Source organism: Bactrocera oleae, chromosome 3 (genome assembly GCF_042242935.1).
Source record: "Bactrocera oleae isolate idBacOlea1 chromosome 3, idBacOlea1, whole genome shotgun sequence".
Taxonomy (NCBI): domain Eukaryota; kingdom Metazoa; phylum Arthropoda; class Insecta; order Diptera; family Tephritidae; genus Bactrocera; species Bactrocera oleae.
This window is the reverse complement of record NC_091537.1, coordinates 4,094,431-4,116,277: the sequence shown is the minus strand read 5'-3', so window position 1 is coordinate 4,116,277 and position 21,847 is coordinate 4,094,431. Positions and strand designations below refer to the sequence as shown.

Here is a 21,847-nt window from a genome sequence, read left to right as displayed (position 1 = left end):
TATAAATTATTTTTAAACAAGTTTGAACATTTTAAAATCACACACACACATGCGAAAGTAAATACTAAAGTCTTTAATTTGTGCTAAGCAAGCTGTATTTTAAGCGAAAAATATCGTACGGACACACATGCGAACTTGAAAATGACACATATACAGACATACAGCGCACAGCAATTTGTTTACTACACACCAACACACATATAGTTTAACCGCTAAAGTGGAGCATACAATTTTCAAAAAATGTCAATAAAAAATAAAATACACTTCATAAAATTGGTTTTTAATTTACGAAATTGGCTATTTTCTGCAAAAGATAACAAAAATTAGACACACATCAACGCAGTAAACTACAAAAATACATACGTACATACACTATAAGCTTTGTAAATATATATATAAACTAACTAGTATTATGTAGCACTCGATTACCGATAACAACTAGTAATTTACGTAGTTAAACTAAGTCTTTGGAGAATCAAAATTAAACAAAAACTTAAATAATAATAAAATAGAAAGCATAGCAATCTTAAAAGTTACTATCTATTCGCATTCAATTATGAAAATTACTGCAAAAAGTGCGTATAACGGTAAATCATAATAGATACAAAATTAATTTCAACACTAAAAGCAGACAAAGCAATTTAACTAGCAAATCAGTGTGTAGGCATTTGCAACAACAACAACATCTACTTATGTATTTAAAATCATGAAATTGCCAAAAAAGCTTAACACAAAGCGAAAATCAATTGACTGCAAGATTTGTGGCCAAAAAAAATTTCGAAAAATAATTTCAAATAACTTTCACTTACAAACACAAACAAACAATATCATCATAGTTGACGCCAATTTGTCTGCGCATTTCCTCGGTGATTTGTAGCAACTCGAGACTTTGCGCATGCGTAAATAATGGGCATTCGAGTAGACGTTTCTCTATGCATCTGCGCACTTCCTCGGCCTCATAGCGCAGGCCACAAGCGTTTGTGTAGTTGAATTCATATTTTGTGCTGGGCAATGGCCAAGTTTCATTAGCATTATTGGGTTTCGTTAAAGCTGTACAGCACCAGTAGTTATTGAGCTGTAAATGACAGGAAAAAGTGTACAAAAGTTGTGAGTGAAAAGTTGAAAAAAAGTATCACGCACTATGAATTACGAAAATAGTTGTATTATTTGCGTAAAAGCAACATGTTTTATAATATTTTCTTTTTTATAAAGGCATGGCAACCCTGACTGAATATTTTTATGATTTTACCGTAGCTTTTCATGCATATTGGTTGCGCAGTTGCATGTTGATAGTAAGTTTTTGCAGAAATTTAAAAAAATCAATTTACAACGCCTAAAAGTATGCTTAAAGTTGATATATAAACTGAAGTGCCAATTTGACATTCAAGTAGAATTCTTTGTAAATATGTATAGTTTTGGTAATAATTACAGGATCAAAAGAATGACAGCTATTGTTGTAACGGTATTAACCGATCACCAAATTGTATTGAAAATTCTGCCACTACAACGCCGGATATAAATTTTAGCTTGTTGTTGTTGGTTTTGTTAAAGCATTAATGAATTTCCAATAATAATGCTGACGAGTTGACAGTACTTGGCCGGATGAAAAACCGAGTCCGTTCCACTAACGTTGACCCGACTATCGTAGAAACGGGACTTATAACGTTTACCCAACTGGCGTGTGCAGGCATTATGCTGAATCCTAACTGGTTGCTGTAGCTCTCAGCATCGTATACAAAAACTCAGTACAAATAACTGTAATGGGTGAATTTTGAAACTACTATGAGTTCGAGATTTTACCATCAACCGCTAACCTAAAATAGGTTGTTACAAGAACAGTTATTTCCATCTGCGATTTTTAAGTTTTAAATTTTAAATTCTAAATTTATCATCAATATTGGCACTACTATTTGCAATAACATATATACTTGCTAAGCAACAACAACAATGCCAACCATTTAACAAAACAGCGAGATAACGGCAATTTCGTCACAACACTTATCTGCATAGTTGAAAGCTATTACCCCACGTAATTGGTATGTATGTATATATGTATGTATGTATTTGCTATCAGTATCGAGCTGGTACACCATTTATCAATCAAATAAAAACAAAAACCAAAAATCACAAACAAAATGGGTGATAAGAGCATGCAACAACCAACCTTGATTTCACCCTTGGTGCCCAATAATTTGGCGCAGTTTTCCAAGTTCTCCAAACCCGAAATGAATGCAGTCAACTTGCGATTTTGACCATAATCCAAAAAGAATTCACATTCCATATTGACACCAACATGATTTAGCTGAGCATTACACTTAACAATCACCGGCGCACAACTGTAGATGAGCTGTCCCAATTGCAGCGCATACAAACCAAGGTCCAGGGTGATGGAATCGCCGAGTGAGCGCTCCACATACGCTTGACAGCCATGCTGCACTTGTATGTGTGTTAACTCGCCAATACAATCGGACTGCAACAGTTCATGGAGGCGTGCATAACTGGGAAAGCAGCGCGACCACATGCCTGCAGCACAAGAAAAAAATTGAAAAAAATTGTATGCAAACATACAGATTAGACACGCTGCGACGCACCTTCCATCAGGAACACATTGCGTTCCTTTGCCACACGATAGAGCTCTTCGGCTTGTGGCACACTCAAACATAACGGTTTCTCACACAACACATGCTTGGCGCGTTCCAACATTAGACGCACCACACGATAGCGATAGGCATTCAATGTGCCCACAAAGACCACATCGACGTCCGCATCCAGTGACAAAGCGTCAAAACCGTCATAGCATTTTGGTATTTCGTGACGTTCGGCGAAATCACGCGCACGTGCCATTTCCACATCAGCCACAGCCACTACCGTATGCTGGCTGTCCTCGATGGTGGACAAGGCGTTGACGAAGTCGTGCGTTATGCGACTAGCTGCGGCGATACCCCACTTCAGCGCTGGCATAATGCTCTAAAATTCAATAGTTTAGCGGATATGTTTTTAGGCTTTTTTTTGTATCGCTTTCGGAGTTACACGTTAGACGGCCTATGAAAAACTAATCAACAATATTTTACACGCTGCGCGTCAGTAGCGTTGGACTAATGTGGTGCAACGGTTTGTGTTGTTATCAATGCAAATAATCTTGCATATTGCATTAATGTATGCATTAGCACTACAATGTATGTATGTATGTAAATTTGATTTTAATTTATTTTGGTGTTATTGATTATGCACCAGCAATAAATCAGTCAGCACAAAGTAAAAGAAAACAACAAATATAGTATAATTAAGCTTATCATCTGGACTGTTTTTAGCAGCAGGTAGTTGAATGCTAAGCATCTTTGTTTATTACGTGCAAACACGGTAAACTAATTAAAGCATTTTCATTATTATTATTTTTTTTTTTTGTTTTTTGTCTCAAAGACATTGCTTATATATAAATGTATATAAGTATAAAAGAAATGCATTTACTTCATTATTGATCTTCTGGGAAGACTACGCCGATTTGACGTCTAATGTCATCCTGTACTTTGGCAATAATCAAACTGTCGTTATGTGTAACGAACTCGTTTTCGATTTTACCGCTTAAAATGGTTTTACGTGTGGCCTCGGCTTCATAGCGCAAACCTTCAGAATTTCTATATTTTGTAGCAAGTTTAGCCTTTGGTAGTGGCCATTCCTTCTCTTGACCATCAACGTCAACAAGTTTTGTGGGGCACCAGAAGTTGAAGATCTGTTGTGAAAGTTAAAAGCTGTAAAAATTGTAAAAAAAATAAACAACAATGTACCGTAATTTCGCCTTTAGTGCCTTTGAAGATCACCCTGTTCGCCAACTCTTCCTTAGCGCCGAACGTCAGTTTACCAACGCGTCCTCCCGAATAGTGCAATTCGGCCTCAACATACTTATCTACGCCATCTTCATTTAGTTCTCCCTTGGCAATGACCTTTTGTGGTGCTTCTTCGAAAGCCCATTGGGATACTTGTATGGCATAAACACCCAAGTCCAGTACGACGCCACCACCCAAATCTTTCTTGCTATAAAAAGAAAGTTTAATTGTAAAGCAAAAATATATATATAGATAACTATTTTATATAATAAAACTTACTTTAAACGGTCAATACTACTCAAATTGAAGCCGAATGCAACTTCCACTTCTTTAATTTCACCCAACGCGCCGTTTTTGATTTGCTGACGTGTGTACTGATAGGCAGGGAAGAAACGCGACCAGATTGCTTCCATAAGGAAAAGATTTTTGCTTTTGGCAAGATCAGTCAGTTGCTTGGATTGCTTGTAATTCATGCATAACGGTTTCTCGCACAAAACATGCTTGCCGTGTTCGAGAAAGAGCGAAGCAATTTCCAAGTGCTGTGGATTCAAGGCACCAACATAGACAATATCTGTGGGTTGAATTTAAAAACATATGTAATCGTAAACTTAGCTTTGGAAATAGAAGAAATTAATATGTAAACTTATCTTGATTTATATTTAAAAATATCATTATTTCAAATTAACAAATTATTTATGTATAAAGCTTAAACTGTCTAATTAAATCAATATTTAAACTTTTTTTTTCAAACAGTATTTTTCGAACTTACTGCAATGATTACTCCGAGACAAATAATCCGATCACCATCAAATTCTTTTTGCATGTTTTGTACACATGTACATAGTTCTTCATACAATCACCTACTAGTTTTTTGATCCGATCAAAAATCGAATTTTGGCATGCCAAAAACAACCAAAAATTTTAAATAAAATTCGACTTTGTTTTAAATGCCACCATTTTGTCAATTTTTGATTTTTCTTTCGCTCCGGGCTTTGTACGGACAATATCTTAATCTTATATCTTCTAGAAAGATTTTTAATGTATACGTTTGTACATATCTGTATAAATATGTGCCTATAATTTAGAAACAGTTGATGCGGTATCTACATTAAAAATTTAAAAGCGCTGATTATGCCTCTTTGAGTTGAGTATGTGTTGAATTTTAATGAACAAGTACTAGTCAAACAACATTTCAAGTGTTTGGAAAAATTAAATTGACTTTGCACGAAGTATGAGAATAATTTTTAATACTTATAATGTAATTATATCACAAATATTTCTTGTAACAATTCTTTTCACTAATTTTGAAGTTCGTTGCACGGCAGCAATTTCTGTTCAATTTTAAATACTCACCAACATCAGCAAATGCAGCCAATTCCTTGTAACTACCAAATGCATTTGGTATGTCATGTGTCTTGGCAAATTCTTCCGCTCGATCCTTTTGACGTGCCGCTATGGCGACGAGTTTATGATCACTCGCTGGCAGTGTGCTCAAAGCAACAGCGAAATCATGGCTAATTTTACCAGCAGATACGATACCCCAACGCAAAGCCATATTAATTTATTATATTTTAAAGCGGAGTAGAAAGCTGTAAGCTGTAAGAGAATGAAGTTAAAACTGAACGAACTCACTCGGGTAGGTTTATTAAATACTAAAGTATTCTACACCAATTGGTAAGATAATAACGCACACGTATCATTTTATTGCTACTTTCTTTATTTTACTTTATTTTTTGAGATAAGGAGCGCTGCGCCAGGGACAGCATGACGTCTAATTATATGGGGTTTTGAAGTGACCCCTTTCGACCAGCAGAATCTAACAAAAAACAAGAAAAAACGTTATCTTCGGTCGCGTCGAAGCTATAATACCCTTCACAAATACAAAGGCCCTTTACAAGCACTTTACTTCGATCGTTCAGTTAATATGGCAGCTATATGCTATAGTCATCCGATCTATACAATTTCTTCGGAGATTAGATTAATGCTTTAAATAATAATACATGCCAAATTTCGTGAAGATACCGCGTCAAATGAAAGGGTTTTCCATACAAGCACTTGATTCCGATTGTTCAGTTAATATGGCAGCTATATGCTATAGTCATCCGATCTATACAATTTCTTCGGAGATTAGATTAATGCTTTAAATAATAATGCATGCCAAATTTCATGAAGATACCTCGTCAAATGATAGAGTTTTCCATACAAACACTTGATTCCGATGGTTCAGTTTGTATGGCAGCTATATGCTATAGTGGTCCGATATCGGCCGTTCCGACAAATGAGCAGCTTCTTGGTAAGAAAAAGACTTGTTCAAAATTTCAGATCGATATCTCAAAAACTGAGGGACTAGTTCGCGTATGTACAGACGGACGGACGGACAGACGGACATGGCTAAATCAACTCAGCTCGTCACGGTGATCATTTATATATATACTTTATATGGTCTCCGCCGTTTCCTTCTGGGTGTTACAAACTTCGTGGCAAACTTAATATACCCTGTGCAGGGTATAAAAATTATAGTATATTACGCTAGGTGCACTTGCATACCAGCGTATGTTGTTGCAAATTTGATAATAAATATTTGTACAACATAGATTAACGATTCGATGAATTTCACAACACCACTCATAAACATTATTGGCTAAATATTTGAGTGGTAAATTTACCAGATAATTTAATTTTAGAAAAAAATCGGAATAAGAAAAACTATTATTAAATATTACAACAACAAAAAACATCTGAAGCAGATTATCACAACTTCAACCGGTATAGCGTACAACTTCTTTTTAAGGTCATCGAAAGCATAGAATGCAAATCAACACAACTACACTATCACACTATACTTAATAGATTAATTTATTAAACCTACACCTTTAAAATATAATTTGTTACTCAACTTACATTTTGGTCGGATTTTTGCACAATTAAAAATTGCTTTGTGCAATTTTTTTATTTATTCTGCTTCTTCTATCGAGTAAAGAATTAAATCTTCACAATAGCGCGCCGCAACGTGATGCCAGAAGGTTTTCTAAATGGCGTTCATCTTAAAATTACACTGATATCCTAGATATATATACTTAAATACACGATTGAAAAAAAATTTAATCCCATACACTAAAATTTTTTAAAAATTTTGAAACCCAAATACCGTTTAAAAAAAAATGGTATTACAAAGCGTATTAAAAATTAAAATAGAGACATCGTAACTAATAATTGAAGATTTTTACGTAAAGAAAACATTTAAATAAAAAACTCGCAACCCTTATGATATCTTTATAAAAGTTTATGGGCAGTGTAAAAACTAAGAGAAAAACTTTTAATTAGTTCCTAATCATTTATTTTACATTTAATATGATGGGGCATTCCTTTCGGTCAGCTGTTAAATTTGCCGCATTGTTGCATTTGTTCGCCGACACTCAACTATAAACAGTCGTAATGTTTCGAAGATATTTTATTAATTTCAAACAAAATGTGCAATTTATTCACAGAAACCAACAGGTAAACTATATGACAATTAACTCCTATTATTTTGCTGTTAAAATATTGTATCTTAGTTTAAACAACTGCAGTTGACACCATTGCGGTATGCCGCTGCAGCGCCTGAAGAGCAAACACAACTGGAACAAGCGCATATTGATGAAGCGGTGCGTTTGAATCCACTGCTGTCCCGAGTAACTGAGACGCAATGGCAAAACACGCATGACACTTTCTTGAATCACGGTTTAAATACCAGCAACTTTTTGCGCATTGTCGTTGGCAATCCGGATGTGCTTTCACGGCCAAAACATCGTATAATCGATGCGTTTGAAAATTGGCGTAGCTGTCAATTCGGTGAGAAACTGCTTTTCTTGCTGCTAACGAAATACCCGGAATTATTGAACGTTAGTGACGGTTTACGCTTACGCAAACATATAAGTTACTTGAAAACATTCGCGGGCACAGATAAAAACGTTTGGAAGTTGCTCATGAATTGTCCCGATCTTATGGAACAGTCAGAAAGTCGTATAGAAGAAAAAGTAAAATATTTAAAGGAGGTAATGCGTGTTGAAATACCCGAAATTATTAAATCAGAGGCGCTGTCGAAACCACTGGAAGAGATACGTTGCCGACATGTTTTTCTGGAGCGGCTGGGTTTGTTTGTACCACGACCGTTAAAAGTAAGTCCAGATGAACCTTCGAAAAATCCGCGTTTATACCAAATTACCAACACATCGGAGAAGACATTCGCCACCAAGGTTTGTCATGTCGCGCTGATAGAATATGAGGCATTCAAAGAGTTATACGAGCGTGAATTGCAACGAGCAGAAGATGATGAAGATGAGGATGAAGTAGGGGAGAGGAAAATGGGATACAAGAAGTGAAATACATTGAAATGTTGAACATAATTAAATTTGTTTTAATAGATTTTCTGTTAATTTTAGATTTGTTTTTCACTTTTTAAATAAATTCGCCATTTCATCCTCTGTATACACGACGCCCAATTGTCGACGAATTTGATCCTCAATATATGATAATTCCAAACTTTCTTTGTGCGAGAACAAATCACTTTGCGACTTGTGCTCCGATATGCAGCGACGCACCTCTTCTGCTTCAAAACTTAGCGCCAAGCGATTAGGAAAATACGTAGACAAATCACTTTTGGGCAATGGAAATGTTTTTTCCGTGCCGTTAACGTCCAAAATCTTCACCGGACACCAATAGTCGGGCACCTATTGAGTTGTTGTAAAAAAAATGTATACAATTAAATTTACATACCTTGATTTCTATAAAGACAAACAACAGTTAGCTCACAGTTATACAGCCTTTCGTGCCTTGTATTACCGCCTTATTGTCAAAGCGTTTCGTACTACTCAACAAAATCTCTGCTACACGTCCCGGACCAAATTTCATGCATATATTCGCCTCTTCATCGACACCATCCCCATTTAGTTTGCCATTGGCGGTGACGTTGGACGGCGCATAACCAAAGACCCACAATGCGAATTGCAGCGCATAGACGCCCAATTCCAGTGTTACGCCACCGCCAAGACTGCGACGCCTGCGAAAAAAAAATGCAATAAAAAATATTGTGTGTTTAATGATTAAATAATTTACCATAACTCACATTACACGTCCCACCTTTTGCATGGGCAAGCCAAGTGTACACTTCACATTAAGCACATCACCCAATGCGTCCGCCTCAATCTGTTTGCGTATATATTGATAGGCGGGCACACAACGTGACCAAATGCCCTCCATGAGAAAGCAACCTTTGCTATGCGAGTGTCCAATTAGCTGTAGCGTCTGATCCTCATTCATACAAAGTGGCTTCTCGCAGAGCACGTGCTTGCCGTGATCCAGCATCATGCGACAGATCTCCAGATGGAAGGGATTTAAGGACGAGATATAGACCACATCTGTGGGTGTCCAGAATAACAAGATATATGTATACGAGTACATTTTAGTTTTGATTTCTAATTCTATCATCCTTTGTTTTACTCACCAACATTTGGGCTGCGCGCCAATTCTTGAAAACTATTGTAAACGTGCGGTATGTTGTGTTTGGCGGCGAATGCTTGCGCCACTGATTGATAGGTGGATGTGCAAGCGGTGACCACATGATGCTGGTATGGCAGCACTTTCAGTGCGGTAACAAAATCATCGGCTATTAAACTCACCGGCGCCATGCCCCAGCGTAAAGGTTTGGCAGTTTCGTTGTAGTTTTCGGCGTTTGGTTTGGCATCGCGGCAAGGACATACTGAAAGGCACAGAAGAAGTTTTTAATTAGACAGATTAAAACAGTATACGTTTTTTATATAATATTATCAAAATGAACTAAAAATCTATAATGGTATATCTTCAAAGTATAGACAAATGAACATTCAAACGCAATGGCGCTATGCCAGCTCAGCAACATTTCCAAATTAGTTTCAAAAGTTTATAGACTATTCGTTTTATTAAGATAACTTGCTTATCACCAGGGGTATCTTCATTAAAATCAACCCAACAGAGTTATCAATATACATCATATTAGTGCTGGGGAACATTAGGACCTACATACTCGTATTTCATCCCTTTTTGAACTGATTTATATATGAGCGCACTATATTAACTTCACCACAGAGTTTTACAAAGTTTGGTAAAGCGAGGGAGGGACAGAGACCTCCAGATCCTCCATACCACCGACAGTCGGCTCTACGGAACCGGAAATAGATCCGGATTTTATCCGTCCAAAAACTATCAATTCGGCAGCAATTATACCAATTACTTCAGGGATGACTTCTGCCGTTACAACATAACCAACTATCTCCAGTTCATATAACCCTTTCTATATTGCTTTGAGACGTCGTTACTGTTGAGACTGTTTCTCTTGGCAGCAGTCAGTTCTGTTAACCCAAGTGTAGTTTTGAGCATGTAACAAAATCTATAATCTTTTCGGAGACGTTTTAACGACGTCCGCCGGAAAAAATTAGGGTGCACGTAAGAAAATTGAAAATAAGCTTGGTCAAACCTTTTCCAAGATTTATATTTATATACATATAAGTTGTTCGATGTCATAACCTTTGGAAACGCCCTTTTCATTATTTCCGATGTTATCATATTTTCTTGAAATAAAACTATGCAAAGCTCTCGTAAATTAGTGAGAATTCCCCCACTTTAGAGGGCAGATACATATACCTATATCCGGGCAAGCGTATACTTTCAGAACTGGCTGGGAATATTTTCAGTAAGTGTCTCGCATGTTTTGATCACTCTAAAAGTGGGGTTCCAAATATTTTTACAAAAGTTTTTGCCATTCCTTTTTACCATTTACCATTTTTTAAATCTATCATTGAAGATTTTCGTAACTATTGAAGCTTCGCTTAACATTTATTAGTGTCAAGAAGTTCTATTCAAATGCCAGTTCTCTCTTCGTGTGTTTATTCAGTGTTATTTTACATAATCTAGTCATTTCTAACTAGTTTCGATACTGTAGCAACGATTTTGAACCGGATCGATTACTTTTCAAGCGTATTCTCTTAAGTTTTGACGCATAACAACTATAGATATATCTGATCTACACTGGTTTTAACTGGTATTTATGTAATTTGGCTTTAAGCGTGGTATTTCTTAAGATTCCATCGGTTCGTGTCCATTTTATTGAAATAACCTAGAGAGAACTTAAGCCACGGCTATTGGAATTGGAAAGTTGCTTTGGAGCTGTCGTCAATTTAAAAGTTTTCGCATTTCTTTAGAGGACTGTAAATAATTGTTGGGCTTCAATTAAAGCACAGTTTCTTTCATACTTATAGCCTGCTGTGGCCGTTATATGTAAAGACTTCATTAGTGTGATTTATATACAAGTATTGCTGGATAGAATTTTTTCATGGTCGGCCAACATTTCAACGTGCTCTTTGGACCCGCATAGTTGCTGTGCAATTAGAAATTAATTTTATTGCCACTGAATTTCCACAACGCACGCACCAGCGCCTTTTGTGCATTTGATTTGATAATGTACGCATGTTGTTGACCATTTGTCAGCACGCTACCGAACTCTTCCCCCTCGGTGCTAAGCGCTGCTACCATTTACAAACAACAACTCGCGTTTCGTCTCATTAATCCGCTGCGCAAAATGCATACAAAATGAGCGAAACCGTTAGACCAGCAAAGCGTAGTATCGCACAACACGGACGACGACGACGACAAGTGAAAATATGCGCCACAATTTAGCTGACAAGAATGTGTAATTCACCACTTCTTTCTTGGGTGAAATATTTGTACGAAAAAATTTTGAAAAAAAATTTAAAAAAAAAAAAAAAATCGAAAACACGTCTAAAAATTAACAAAACAATTTTTAGCGTTTTTGGCAACGCACAACGAAAGTGTCCGACCAAAAACGTAATAAACAACAACAAATATATTGTTAGAAATTTATTTCCCCAATATTTAGAAAATTTTCAAAAGTGAAGAAATACAAAAGAAACACTACTTGGCACCCTAGCAAAGAGTGTTATGAAAGTCTACACGTAATATGCAAATGCGCAGGCGCATGAACGATCATGTGTGTATGTGTGGGTACATGCCAAAAAGAACACGCGGCTGCTTATGACAAATTTGCTAATTGAAAGTGAAAGTTAGATTTATAAACGCCAGAAGACTAGCGACCACGAACGCGACGCTTTCAGGCGCTTTCCGCATTGCATTAATGCTTAATAACTGTATATACATACCATAAAGCGGCGCGGTATTGCACAGCTTACTTGCGTTTTGGCATTGGTCAATGGTCAATGAAGAATCGCATTTTGCGGCGAAGAATCCCAGCTGCGTTGGCTTTTTTCGCAATTCTGCACTCGGTGTTTGGCTTTGTGTATGTATTTGTATGTGTGTGTGTGCCTGTGCGCAACAGCTGGTGGATCAACTGGCTGCTGTGTTCAAAACCATAAGTGTGCTATGTCGTAGTTGCCACTTTGCCACACCAAATACGCATAGTCATTCGTTGCATGCAACGCAGCTAAGCAAATATGACTAATTATGGGGGAAGCAGTCGGCCGCAGCAATGCAGGCGTTCAATTGCTTGCTACACACAATAATGCAGCAGTTGCAGTAGCAGCGGGCAAGTAGGTGGTAGCCGCTGCAAATGCGCTTTAATGTCGTCGAAGATTTTTATACATACACACACACAAACACACTCATCTATAAATACATAGAGTGTATCGTTTTATCTCACACATATATCTAATTGCATCGCACATATAGTACAAGCTTATAACCCAATCTATTCAAATAAATATATATTATATACTCGCCGGTATATAGCAGTAAGGCTGGGTAAGTCTCAGAGAAGATACAGTTACGCTTATGGTAAAATCTATGCCCAGCAGATGCAACTCTGAGCTTGTCTATTTTTGTTTTCGGTATTTGTTGTTATTTTAACGACAGAAAACCTTCCACAGATAATAGCTGCTGAGTTGACAGTCCATGGCCGGATAAAATCCAGATCCGTTCCGCTTACTTAGACCCGACCGCCATTGGAACGAAATGTTTTTCATCGGGTTTGCAATATACAGTTACGCTCTCCAAAACTCCTGGGAATCTTAAGCTTTTGTAGTTTGGAGAATCTTGAGCTAAAAAAAAGGAGAAATACTATCACAAAGCTATGCACATACGTCACTTCTAGATCTGGTCTGATGATTCTCAAGCTGCAATCTACCACGTTATCTACACCTTTTATAAAAATATAAAAATCTCCTCAGAAAAAGACAGGTCAACGCGTGGATTCCCTTTTAAGGCACCAAGTAAAAATAGGCTCGGGTACCCTTAAGGGGTTAGGAGTAGTCAAAAGCACGAAAAAATTAGAATTTTCAGTAATTTTTTTTTTTTTTTGCTTTAAATCAAGTTTTTTTACAAAAGTAGTAATATGGCATTATTATGCAATGTTTTGACTTAAAGTCACGAAAATTAAAAAAAAAAAATTTTAATTTCCAAAGTTATAGCTGTCTATGTTAACCCAGTTCCAAAAAAAAAGGTCCTTGCGGTGACAGTCATAAGTCCTTGGAGATTCATCTAAAATCAATCGTATAGAAAAAATTTGTTTTATAAATAGATAATCCAAAGCCTGGACGAAGCTTTTTTGTTTTTTCAAAAATTAACAGAATGGCGGCCTCAGGAATTTTTTTTCTAGATTTTTGGGAAAAAACCAACAGCAAATTGGTCTTAAAAAGTCGAAATTAAAAAAAAAACAAATCCTTCGATCAGGCCCCAGTTTATTATGTATCCTAAAAGCTTTATTAATTTCATTAAAATCTACTGAGCGGTTTTCGAGTAACAGTTGTGACCAGTTCGAAAAACATAGTGTTGAGAAAAACGCATTTAAAGTTTTTTGCAGCTACCTGCTCCCGAGCGCTTTGAAGTGCCCGAGCGCTCTTTGTTATTTGTCGAATAACTTAAAAAGTAATTATCGGATCAACTTGAAATTTTCAGAAATTATTTTCAAGATATTACACTTAACGAAAATGCAAAAAAAAGCAAATTGATTTTTTGAAAATTCTGACTACCCCTAACCCCTTAATATTATAGATTAGACGCTGATAAACAGAATTATTTCGACAATCACATAAAAATATAATATCGATGGGTTTTTTGACGCAACAACGGAAGCCTATGTATATGTTGTATCCACATACTTGTACATGGTATGCCTGTTTTTGTCTATTTTCTTTGCTGTTTGCTTGCTTGACTCGTATGCGTAGTTTTCCATTTCATTCATCACTACGACGGTTACACACACATCAACCAAACGTGTATTTGGTACACGTACTCATTACTACCATACATCATTACGTCGCTGCTAATAACGGCAATTACTCCGTGCCTGTTGTTGAATTCGTTGCCAGTGCTGCTGGTGTTGTTGGCAGCAACACCCGCAATTTCGCCAATTCCAGGAAAATTATTGAAGCTGCGCATGCGTACACGGTTTTACTTTTCCACGTATGCAAAATGTATAACTTGAAAGAGTGGATCGTTTTGCGGGAGACTTACGAAAAGTATTTAGAAAGAATGAAGTTGATACTTATGTAATTTGGATGGATATCGAAACAATCTGGTTATACAATAGGCCTCAACTTACAAATCAGGGGCTGCATAGTCTTTGAAGGAAAGATTTTTTAAAGATTTTTTATGACAGAAAGGATCTTGAGTCCGAATAAATCCGTACATACTATAAGAGATTCGAAGACGATTAACTGTACTAAAGAGGATTTTACTGATGTAAAATCCAAAAAAATCTACATTTGATTTTGGAGGTCCCAAAAAAACAAGTTGAAAGTGAAAGATCAGGGTAAAGCGCACGCGAGCTGCAACAACGACCGATGCACCGTGCCTCAAATACATCAATACGTTAACAAAATTTACTGAACTGAGTATCGAATTGTTCCTTGTTTTCCAAATCTGGCTTCCAGAAAATCTTCCCGATTCTAAGAACTCAAAAAATGCCGAGATTGAAGTCCATTTTGAAATAAAAGCATATTTGTAACTTCTACTAAAATGGTATCGAAAAGTCGGAGCAACGCAATAATCGATATATTGCTCAACTTTGTATATTGGAAAATAAAATCGCATGTGGGAAAAAAGTATTTTTTCTTTAAAAAGTATTTACCATTATATAATATATAACATACACAGAATACCATAGGAAACATTACATACATATACACATTTATATACAAAAAAAATTCTGTTTCACATTTTCATAAAAGTTTGCGAGTTCGTTGCTTAAGTCTTTTGTTTCACTGGCGAAGTTTAGTTATAAGCAGCAGACGTAAGCTTAAAAATCGCAAGCAGACATGCATATATCTGATAAAAATCGATCACGCAAGACACTTATGTGTATATGATACATAAAAACACGCATACATACATACAAACAACAATATATATATATGTATTAGTGTTATTCCATTTACGCCTCACACTTTCCTTTTCGACCAAATTTGCGTACAAAGTAGTAATGTGCCATTGTCGTTAGTCATAACAAAAATAACAACAACAAACACTTGATTCACTATCACAACTACGCAACTTATGCCTTCGGCTAAACGAAGAAGTTGGTGCGTTTGCGGCAAAAGCAATAAAATGAAAAAGCAAATCATTTTCGAGTTGTTGACGGACGTCTCCGCGACAAGTATAAATACAAATACAAATGGTACGAGTAGCGGGGGCAGTGATAACAACAGTTGGAAACGCACAGACACATATGCAGAATTACTTTTCTAGTTTCAGAGCGTTGTATATTCGATTGTAAGATTGTATATAATATTGTAATTGCAAGTGAGCAAGCTGCTTCGTGGATATTTTAGGTTTTCGATAAATTTTCGTACAACTAATTAAAAACTTAATTTAGCACTAGTTAAAATATCTAGAATAGTTAATATTACATGCTTGAAGATAATCCCAGGGAATTGTATAAAAAACTTCAGTTGGTCAGCTAATCTCACTTAAATATATTAAAATAAGCGGAAAGGTTCTTCTGGCTCAAGAATTAAAAAATTTCTAAATTTCAGGCATCTGCTGTTTGATGGACAATTTCGCTAAGAAAAATTCTATAAAAACTTTAAAGGGAGCTGAAGCGTATGTTAGGAAGGCGGCGAAAACCTTAGCGATCTTTCTTAGACACGGCTCGTATTAACTAAACCTAGTAGGAGGATTTCAAAACACCTTGGTTTTTGTTTTCCCACCTCTCCGCTGCCTACTCATCCGTAGTATAATAAAGATACTGTAGAACCTCTGTTAATTAATGCTGTAAACTAAATGAAACAAACCTATATTAGAAGAATATATTCACACAGGAAGGCGACTAGAATGAGCAGTTATGAAGTCAGAAACATACTTCAACTTACTAAATCAGCTTTTACGGAACCACATACAATTGAGGTTTATATTCGGGCTCTTCGATTGAGTTTAGATGAAGCAAAATTCTTACGACTGATCTTCAACAGATATAAATCATTATGTATTTTACCAAAGTCTTGATCGCATTACAGTTTTCCTAAGTCAACTGATTTTGGTACCATATGATTCTATTGGATAACTGAAAAAAAGAGAACTCAGGTGCTTCAACCTTAGTCGCGCAGAGGTTAGAGATAATTCCATCTCAGCAACTTGAAGACAAACCCGTATTATTATCGAAAAGTTTCTTAGTGGGATAAACTTTTTAACCCGCTGCAAACGGTTTTAGTTAACTCAGTTTACATGAGACCTAGCTGCCTCAGAATAGATTACAAAAGGCAAGAGAACTCGCATCAGCTTCTACAATAATTATTTTTGGGTACATGTTCTTGCAATCTTCTTAACATTAAAGTTCCCAGCAGTTTAGGAACTAGCCCAAAAATTACTTTTATAATACAATCCAAAGTAAACGCAAGCAGTCCTTAACTGATTTTGGGTGTACAATCAGTGAATATAGGTCAATATCGCGCTATCGGTGCGTACTTCTGTGAAAGCGGCCACTAAACAACAGATCTACCTTTTCTCTAAAGCTGGCCACTTTTGATCTCAATACAATATAGAGTTCTAAAAGCTTAAAACTAAAGTAGATATAAACTTCACAACCTCAACTTTCACTTGAGCTTCGAACCCCACCAGAAGAATCTAACCGCATTTCTCCTTGAACAACTAGAATAGCAGGGAAGAGACCACCAAAAGCTAGATCAGCCATAAAATAACTTGAATAATCAGAGTAAAATTCAAGCTACCAAAAATTTTGCAAAATTAGAAAACTTATAAACTATGGTAGTTATTTAATGGAGCTTAATCAACACTTCAACTCGCACCGTGATCAACCACTGAATACTAATTTAAATATAAATGCAATGCCAAATAACTCACTCACATTCCTACAGGGCAGTCATTAGCTAGTAGCTGTCAGTAGTCTTAGTGTACGATGTACGTAAATATTGAAATACGCTTTATGACAAACGATTGACAAACTGAAAAATATGCATAAGCACCGATGATGGATCAGCAGAATTTGTGAAATGCACGCATTTTAGTGCGAACTTCCATTTAACGAATTTGCATAATGAATAACGGGCAGCCAGTAGCTGGCTGCCAGTATTTGAAAGTGTGCGACTGCGCACACAAACACAAACACACACATATGTAGATATGTATGCAGTCATATTTGAGTTTTATGCGAGTCCACAAAACGCTGCAGAACGTGCTGTTATGCGCGGGGTGTGGCTTGGCCTGGGTGTAGAGTTTGTCACACTTTTGTTTTTGTCGAAAGTGTTGTTTTCTTTAAGCGGCAGAAGCACAAGCAAGTAAAACTAATAGCTACAAGTACGCTTGAGACATTGTTTATTTGTTCAGTTCGTCTTTATTGGTTTTGTTATGCTCTCTTATCGCCTTTGTGAAAGAAGTGTGCATTTGCAATGCAAAACAACAACAACAACAACAATGAAAACACTTGTTTAAACTTTTAAGTTTTCTTGTTGTTGTTGTTTAAGAATACACCCAATGAACGCGTTATTCGATTGACACAACTAATTTTCGCTAAGAAGTCGAGTTTCACTGAATTTCATAGGCATTGTGCGTATTACTTTCGCTCAATAAAGAAATGTTTATTATAGTTGTTGCAAGGGCAAAAAAAATATGGCATCGACAGTTAGTTTCCGAGATACGGTTAAGTGACAACACTTTGTTGGAGTAATAACTGCTATATATTCCGATTATGAAACTCCGCTAATCTTGAATAAGACTCATAATGGAGCTGACATGAAATAAAAGCTACTCATATTGAAATAAAATTTGAGCTTTGGTTACAAATTGGTTATAGATAAGATAGGAGAAGGTTAAGATTTAGTACATATCTACATACTTGTATGTATATGTGAATCGTAATCAATAAAAAAAACTTAAATTGGAACTTTTTTGGTGATGATATATATAAAGTCTACTGGAAGGAAGGACAATCCTTAAATTTGATCTATGGAAACCAAATAAACGTATGTATTAATTTCATCCATGGACAAAGTGGACACTCTGTGCAAAAGATTAGAAGAAGAGATGAACATGTTTTTCTCACCTTAATCCTATTATAAAAAAGGAAATTTAGAGCTCCTGCTTGCACAAATACAACATAAAGGTTAGGTTAGGTTATACTGGCCGGCTGTCACGCCATACATAGCCCTGAGTAATGCCAGATGGACGTTCTTGATATCTGAGTTTGATACTTCATCTGGTTCTTTGAACTGCGAAGCTCTTAGACATTTTAAATGAGTTCTAGATGGTGCTGGACAGAGGAATAGGAGGTGGTTCAGGCAGCATGACTCGCTGCACTTTCTGCATGTATAGTCGTTATTAATACCCCACAAAATTCAACAAATTATAAAAAAAATTCAATACAAATTTGTCATCCAGCATGAAATTACTACTGTTATTACTGTTTGACTTATTTGGGCCTTGCTTCTCTAAAACTGTTTAAAATTGCATAGTAAATGTAATTCATAGCATTATGAAGATTTCTTTGGGATTATGCGATTTGAAATTGTTAAACTTGAAATGGATTTCACCTTACTCCGTACTTAAATAAATGAGTTTCGATTTCTGTGTCACTTTTTAATTAATATTTATAACTTATGCTTGAAACTATAAGAATATGCAACAAAAAGTGGCCGAAATAGAAGAAATTTTCAAAACATTAAATAGCAGATCAAAAATGGTTATTTCAACCATCTAAACTACTAGGGATATAACCAAGATTTAAGATTTCATATTTGTTATAATCAATTTATTAAATATTTTTCTTAAAATTCTTCAAAACGCATTTTATGTAAGCTTTAGTCTTTCCTACCATGCTATTGTCTAGAGTTAAATGAAGTTTGTTGCTTAAGTCTTTAGTATTAAGTAGCCATACTGTGATGTGTGACACGCAACAAAAATAGGTTATGGTTTTTAGAGTATATATATATGTAGATACATACATATGTTGTAAAAAGTCTATCTATTTTTAAATCAATTTATCACTTGCATAAAGAGACGAATGGACAGACGAACAGACTTTGATAAATTAAATTAATAAAAAAAAAATCATATGACGAGAATTATTATCGCCTGTCCAATCTTCATAACTGAAAAGACAGGTTGCTACAATTTTACAAAAACAAAACGTGTCTCTTGCAACTCCTTTCTGGAAGTTTCCTAAAATTTGTGAACTTCCCATTGTCTGCCCGCCTGTCTGCCTGTCATTGCTCACATCACAGCGCTTCGGCTGGCTGCCTTTTCACTAACACACTGTCATACAAATTATTACGAAAAAAATTACGCTACATTTGTATTTGTTGTTGTATTTGCTTTCGACTATTGGCAGCTACAAAACGTGCAAAATCATTGATTGACCTCTGTGCAGACTTAACAATAATTCCCATGCCTTCCCAGTCGAGTCAAACGAAACCGAAGCAAGTCGAATCACGTCGTAGCGAAACAAAAGAAAACGAAAGTTAATAAAATGTTTGCAACGGTACAACGTAAGCGAGCAATCGCGAAACAAACAAACATATATATACATATATATGGTATATATATATATCTGTAGATGACATTTGTTGCCAGTAGCTCAGTAACATTTTGAGTGGCATCACACTAACACAAACAACAATAGCAACATCAATATATGCAATAACCAAGTGAACGCCGTCATCGTCAGCCTCAGTCTCAGCTTCAGTCTCAGTGACCGTGTGTATGTGTGCGTCTGTGGGTAATGATTTTTTCATTAGCTGATTTTATTTTCATGTATGCCGAAAGGCGATGTTATAATGTTCGCCTGACAAGTGACAGGTGACAATATGTATGAACACATCTCTGCTTATAGACACTCATAAATATGTATGCATGTGTGTAAATGTGTACAAGCGGACTTTGTATGCTGTTATGAAGAAAGGAAGAATATGCTTTGAGGCGTGTGTGTATTGGAATGCTGTAATGCCGAAAAGTAATGAAACTAAAACTAACAAAAAAATGTTTACTTAAAATTTATTTATAAATATTTATGTATGGCCAAAAAAGTAATTTCTATTTCAACTAGTTGCGATTTTTTTATTTGTTTAAAAAGTTTGTCTCAGCTGTCGTTTGATTTGTGATATTTATACCCGAGCAATATGTATTGATTTAAGGTTTTATAGATTTATGCAATCAAAAAATCATTTGAGGTTTGAAATATATTTTGAGGAAAATATTATTTTTGAAGTCCAACAGAGAGCAATGACATTGTTATTAATATGATCCATGGCTCTATACGATTATCACTGATTCTGGTGGACTATCCGTGATTTTCACTGGCTTTACTTGTTCCCAGGGGCTTTTATTGGCTGCCTTAGGCTCACCCCAGTTCTCACTGGCTCTCTTTGGATCTTATTGGTTGTCCCAGCTCATGGGTTGTCTGGTTTTGGCTCTTCGAGGTTCTCATTGGCTCTCCTCAGTTTTCACTGGCTTTCCTCGGATCTTATTGGTTCTCCCTGCTCAGGAGTTCTCCCCTTTTTTCATCGGCTCTCACTGATTCTCACCGATCCTTAGGAGCTCTTATTGGCTCTCTTCTCAATGACACTTTTCGATTCTTGCTGCCTCTTCTAGGAGTTCAGGAACTCTCATTTATTTTCATTGGCCTCCCTGGTATTTACGGGATCTTTCCAGGTTCTTATTGGCTCTCACTTTACTGCTTACTGATTCTCCCTGACTCTCATCCTTTCTCGAGCGCAGCTTTCTCGCTGGTTCTTAGAAGCTCTTCTCGTTTCTCCATGATCCTCATTGGCTCTTTAGGGTTCTCACAGTATCTCTCAGACTTACATTGGTTCTCACAGGTTCTCATTGACTCTCCTTGGTTCTCACAGGGTCTCAGGGGCTCTCTTTAGCTCTCACTGATTTTCACCTGCTCTGAGGAACCTTTGCACACTTTTCTTATCTGACAGCACTACAAAATTTACATTTTTACTAAAGATTACCTTTCATGCCGATTATACTCCAATTGAAAAATTCAAATTTTTAATCGAAAATATAATATATTACAACAATAAATCAAAGAGTTGCTGAATATTGCTCGCAAAGTGTGGCGAAACCCCAGAATGCCCGTTACAGCTCCTCGATAATTTTTAGAGATGATTTTGCCCTCACAAGGACATGTAAAACTCTGTTTTGTGTTGGATTAATGTCTGCTTCTTCGATCTGGTAAGAGAGAAAAATAAAAATTTTCAAGCCGTGAGCTAACTAGGTGAATGAAGAAGCCAGTTTATCATTCATTAAATCTCGTAAATAAGGAGCTGAGCTCTACTCGAAAACAAATCAAATCTTACATAGTTTTAACAATGTGCACTGATGAAATTTTATGATCCATTAAGAAATAGAGAATGTCGAAGACGAGTGAATTTTCAATACGAAAAAACGTCCAATAAGAATTCACCATTAATTTAAATGCTTTCTGTAATTAGTTAGGCCCTAAAGCCAAGCACTAACAATATGAACGGACTTTAACTCACACCTTAACCTTAGAAAAGCCAAATAGTATTACTGAATGTAAG

At 36.1% G+C, this 21,847-nt stretch overlaps 4 protein-coding genes across 4 annotated transcripts in view; 1 reads left to right on the top strand and 3 right to left on the bottom strand.

Annotated features, from left to right (window-relative positions):
• Nucleotides 1-273: 273 nt before the first annotated feature.
• LOC106627582 (trans-1,2-dihydrobenzene-1,2-diol dehydrogenase) lies at nt 274-3,164 on the bottom strand. The gene is made up of 3 exons (XM_014247737.3): nt 2,592-3,164; nt 2,165-2,523; nt 274-1,075 (listed from the first exon to the last, which is right to left on the bottom strand). Exons 1-3 carry the CDS (start codon nt 2,959-2,961, stop codon nt 806-808), a joined length of 999 nt encoding a protein of 332 aa, XP_014103212.2. The 5' UTR covers nt 2,962-3,164; the 3' UTR covers nt 274-805.
• Nucleotides 3,165-3,275: 111 nt separating this feature from the next.
• On the bottom strand, nt 3,276-6,862 carry LOC106627595 (trans-1,2-dihydrobenzene-1,2-diol dehydrogenase). The gene is made up of 5 exons (XM_014247757.3): nt 6,726-6,862; nt 5,178-5,420; nt 4,104-4,395; nt 3,786-4,032; nt 3,276-3,730 (listed from the first exon to the last, which is right to left on the bottom strand). The coding sequence occupies exons 2-5, from the start codon at nt 5,377-5,379 to the stop codon at nt 3,473-3,475; spliced, it is 999 nt and encodes a 332-aa protein (XP_014103232.1). The 5' UTR covers nt 5,380-5,420; nt 6,726-6,862; the 3' UTR covers nt 3,276-3,472.
• A 337-nt stretch (nt 6,863-7,199) lies between these two features.
• On the top strand, nt 7,200-8,298 carry LOC106627596 (transcription termination factor 4, mitochondrial). Its single transcript, XM_014247758.3, has 2 exons — nt 7,200-7,322; nt 7,379-8,298. The coding sequence occupies exons 1-2, from the start codon at nt 7,260-7,262 to the stop codon at nt 8,183-8,185; spliced, it is 870 nt and encodes a 289-aa protein (XP_014103233.2). The 5' UTR covers nt 7,200-7,259; the 3' UTR covers nt 8,186-8,298.
• LOC106627594 (trans-1,2-dihydrobenzene-1,2-diol dehydrogenase) overlaps nt 8,198-21,847 on the bottom strand; it is a 57,988-nt gene continuing 44,338 nt past the window's right edge. Inside the window, exons 2-5 of the mRNA XM_014247756.3 lie at nt 9,307-9,561; nt 8,929-9,220; nt 8,616-8,862; nt 8,198-8,533 (exon numbers count right to left, since the gene is read on the bottom strand). Coding sequence (XP_014103231.2) covers nt 8,255-8,533; nt 8,616-8,862; nt 8,929-9,220; nt 9,307-9,561 — 1,073 coding nt within the window. The 3' untranslated portion in view covers nt 8,198-8,254. The remainder of the gene's footprint in view (nt 8,534-8,615; nt 8,863-8,928; nt 9,221-9,306; nt 9,562-21,847) is intronic.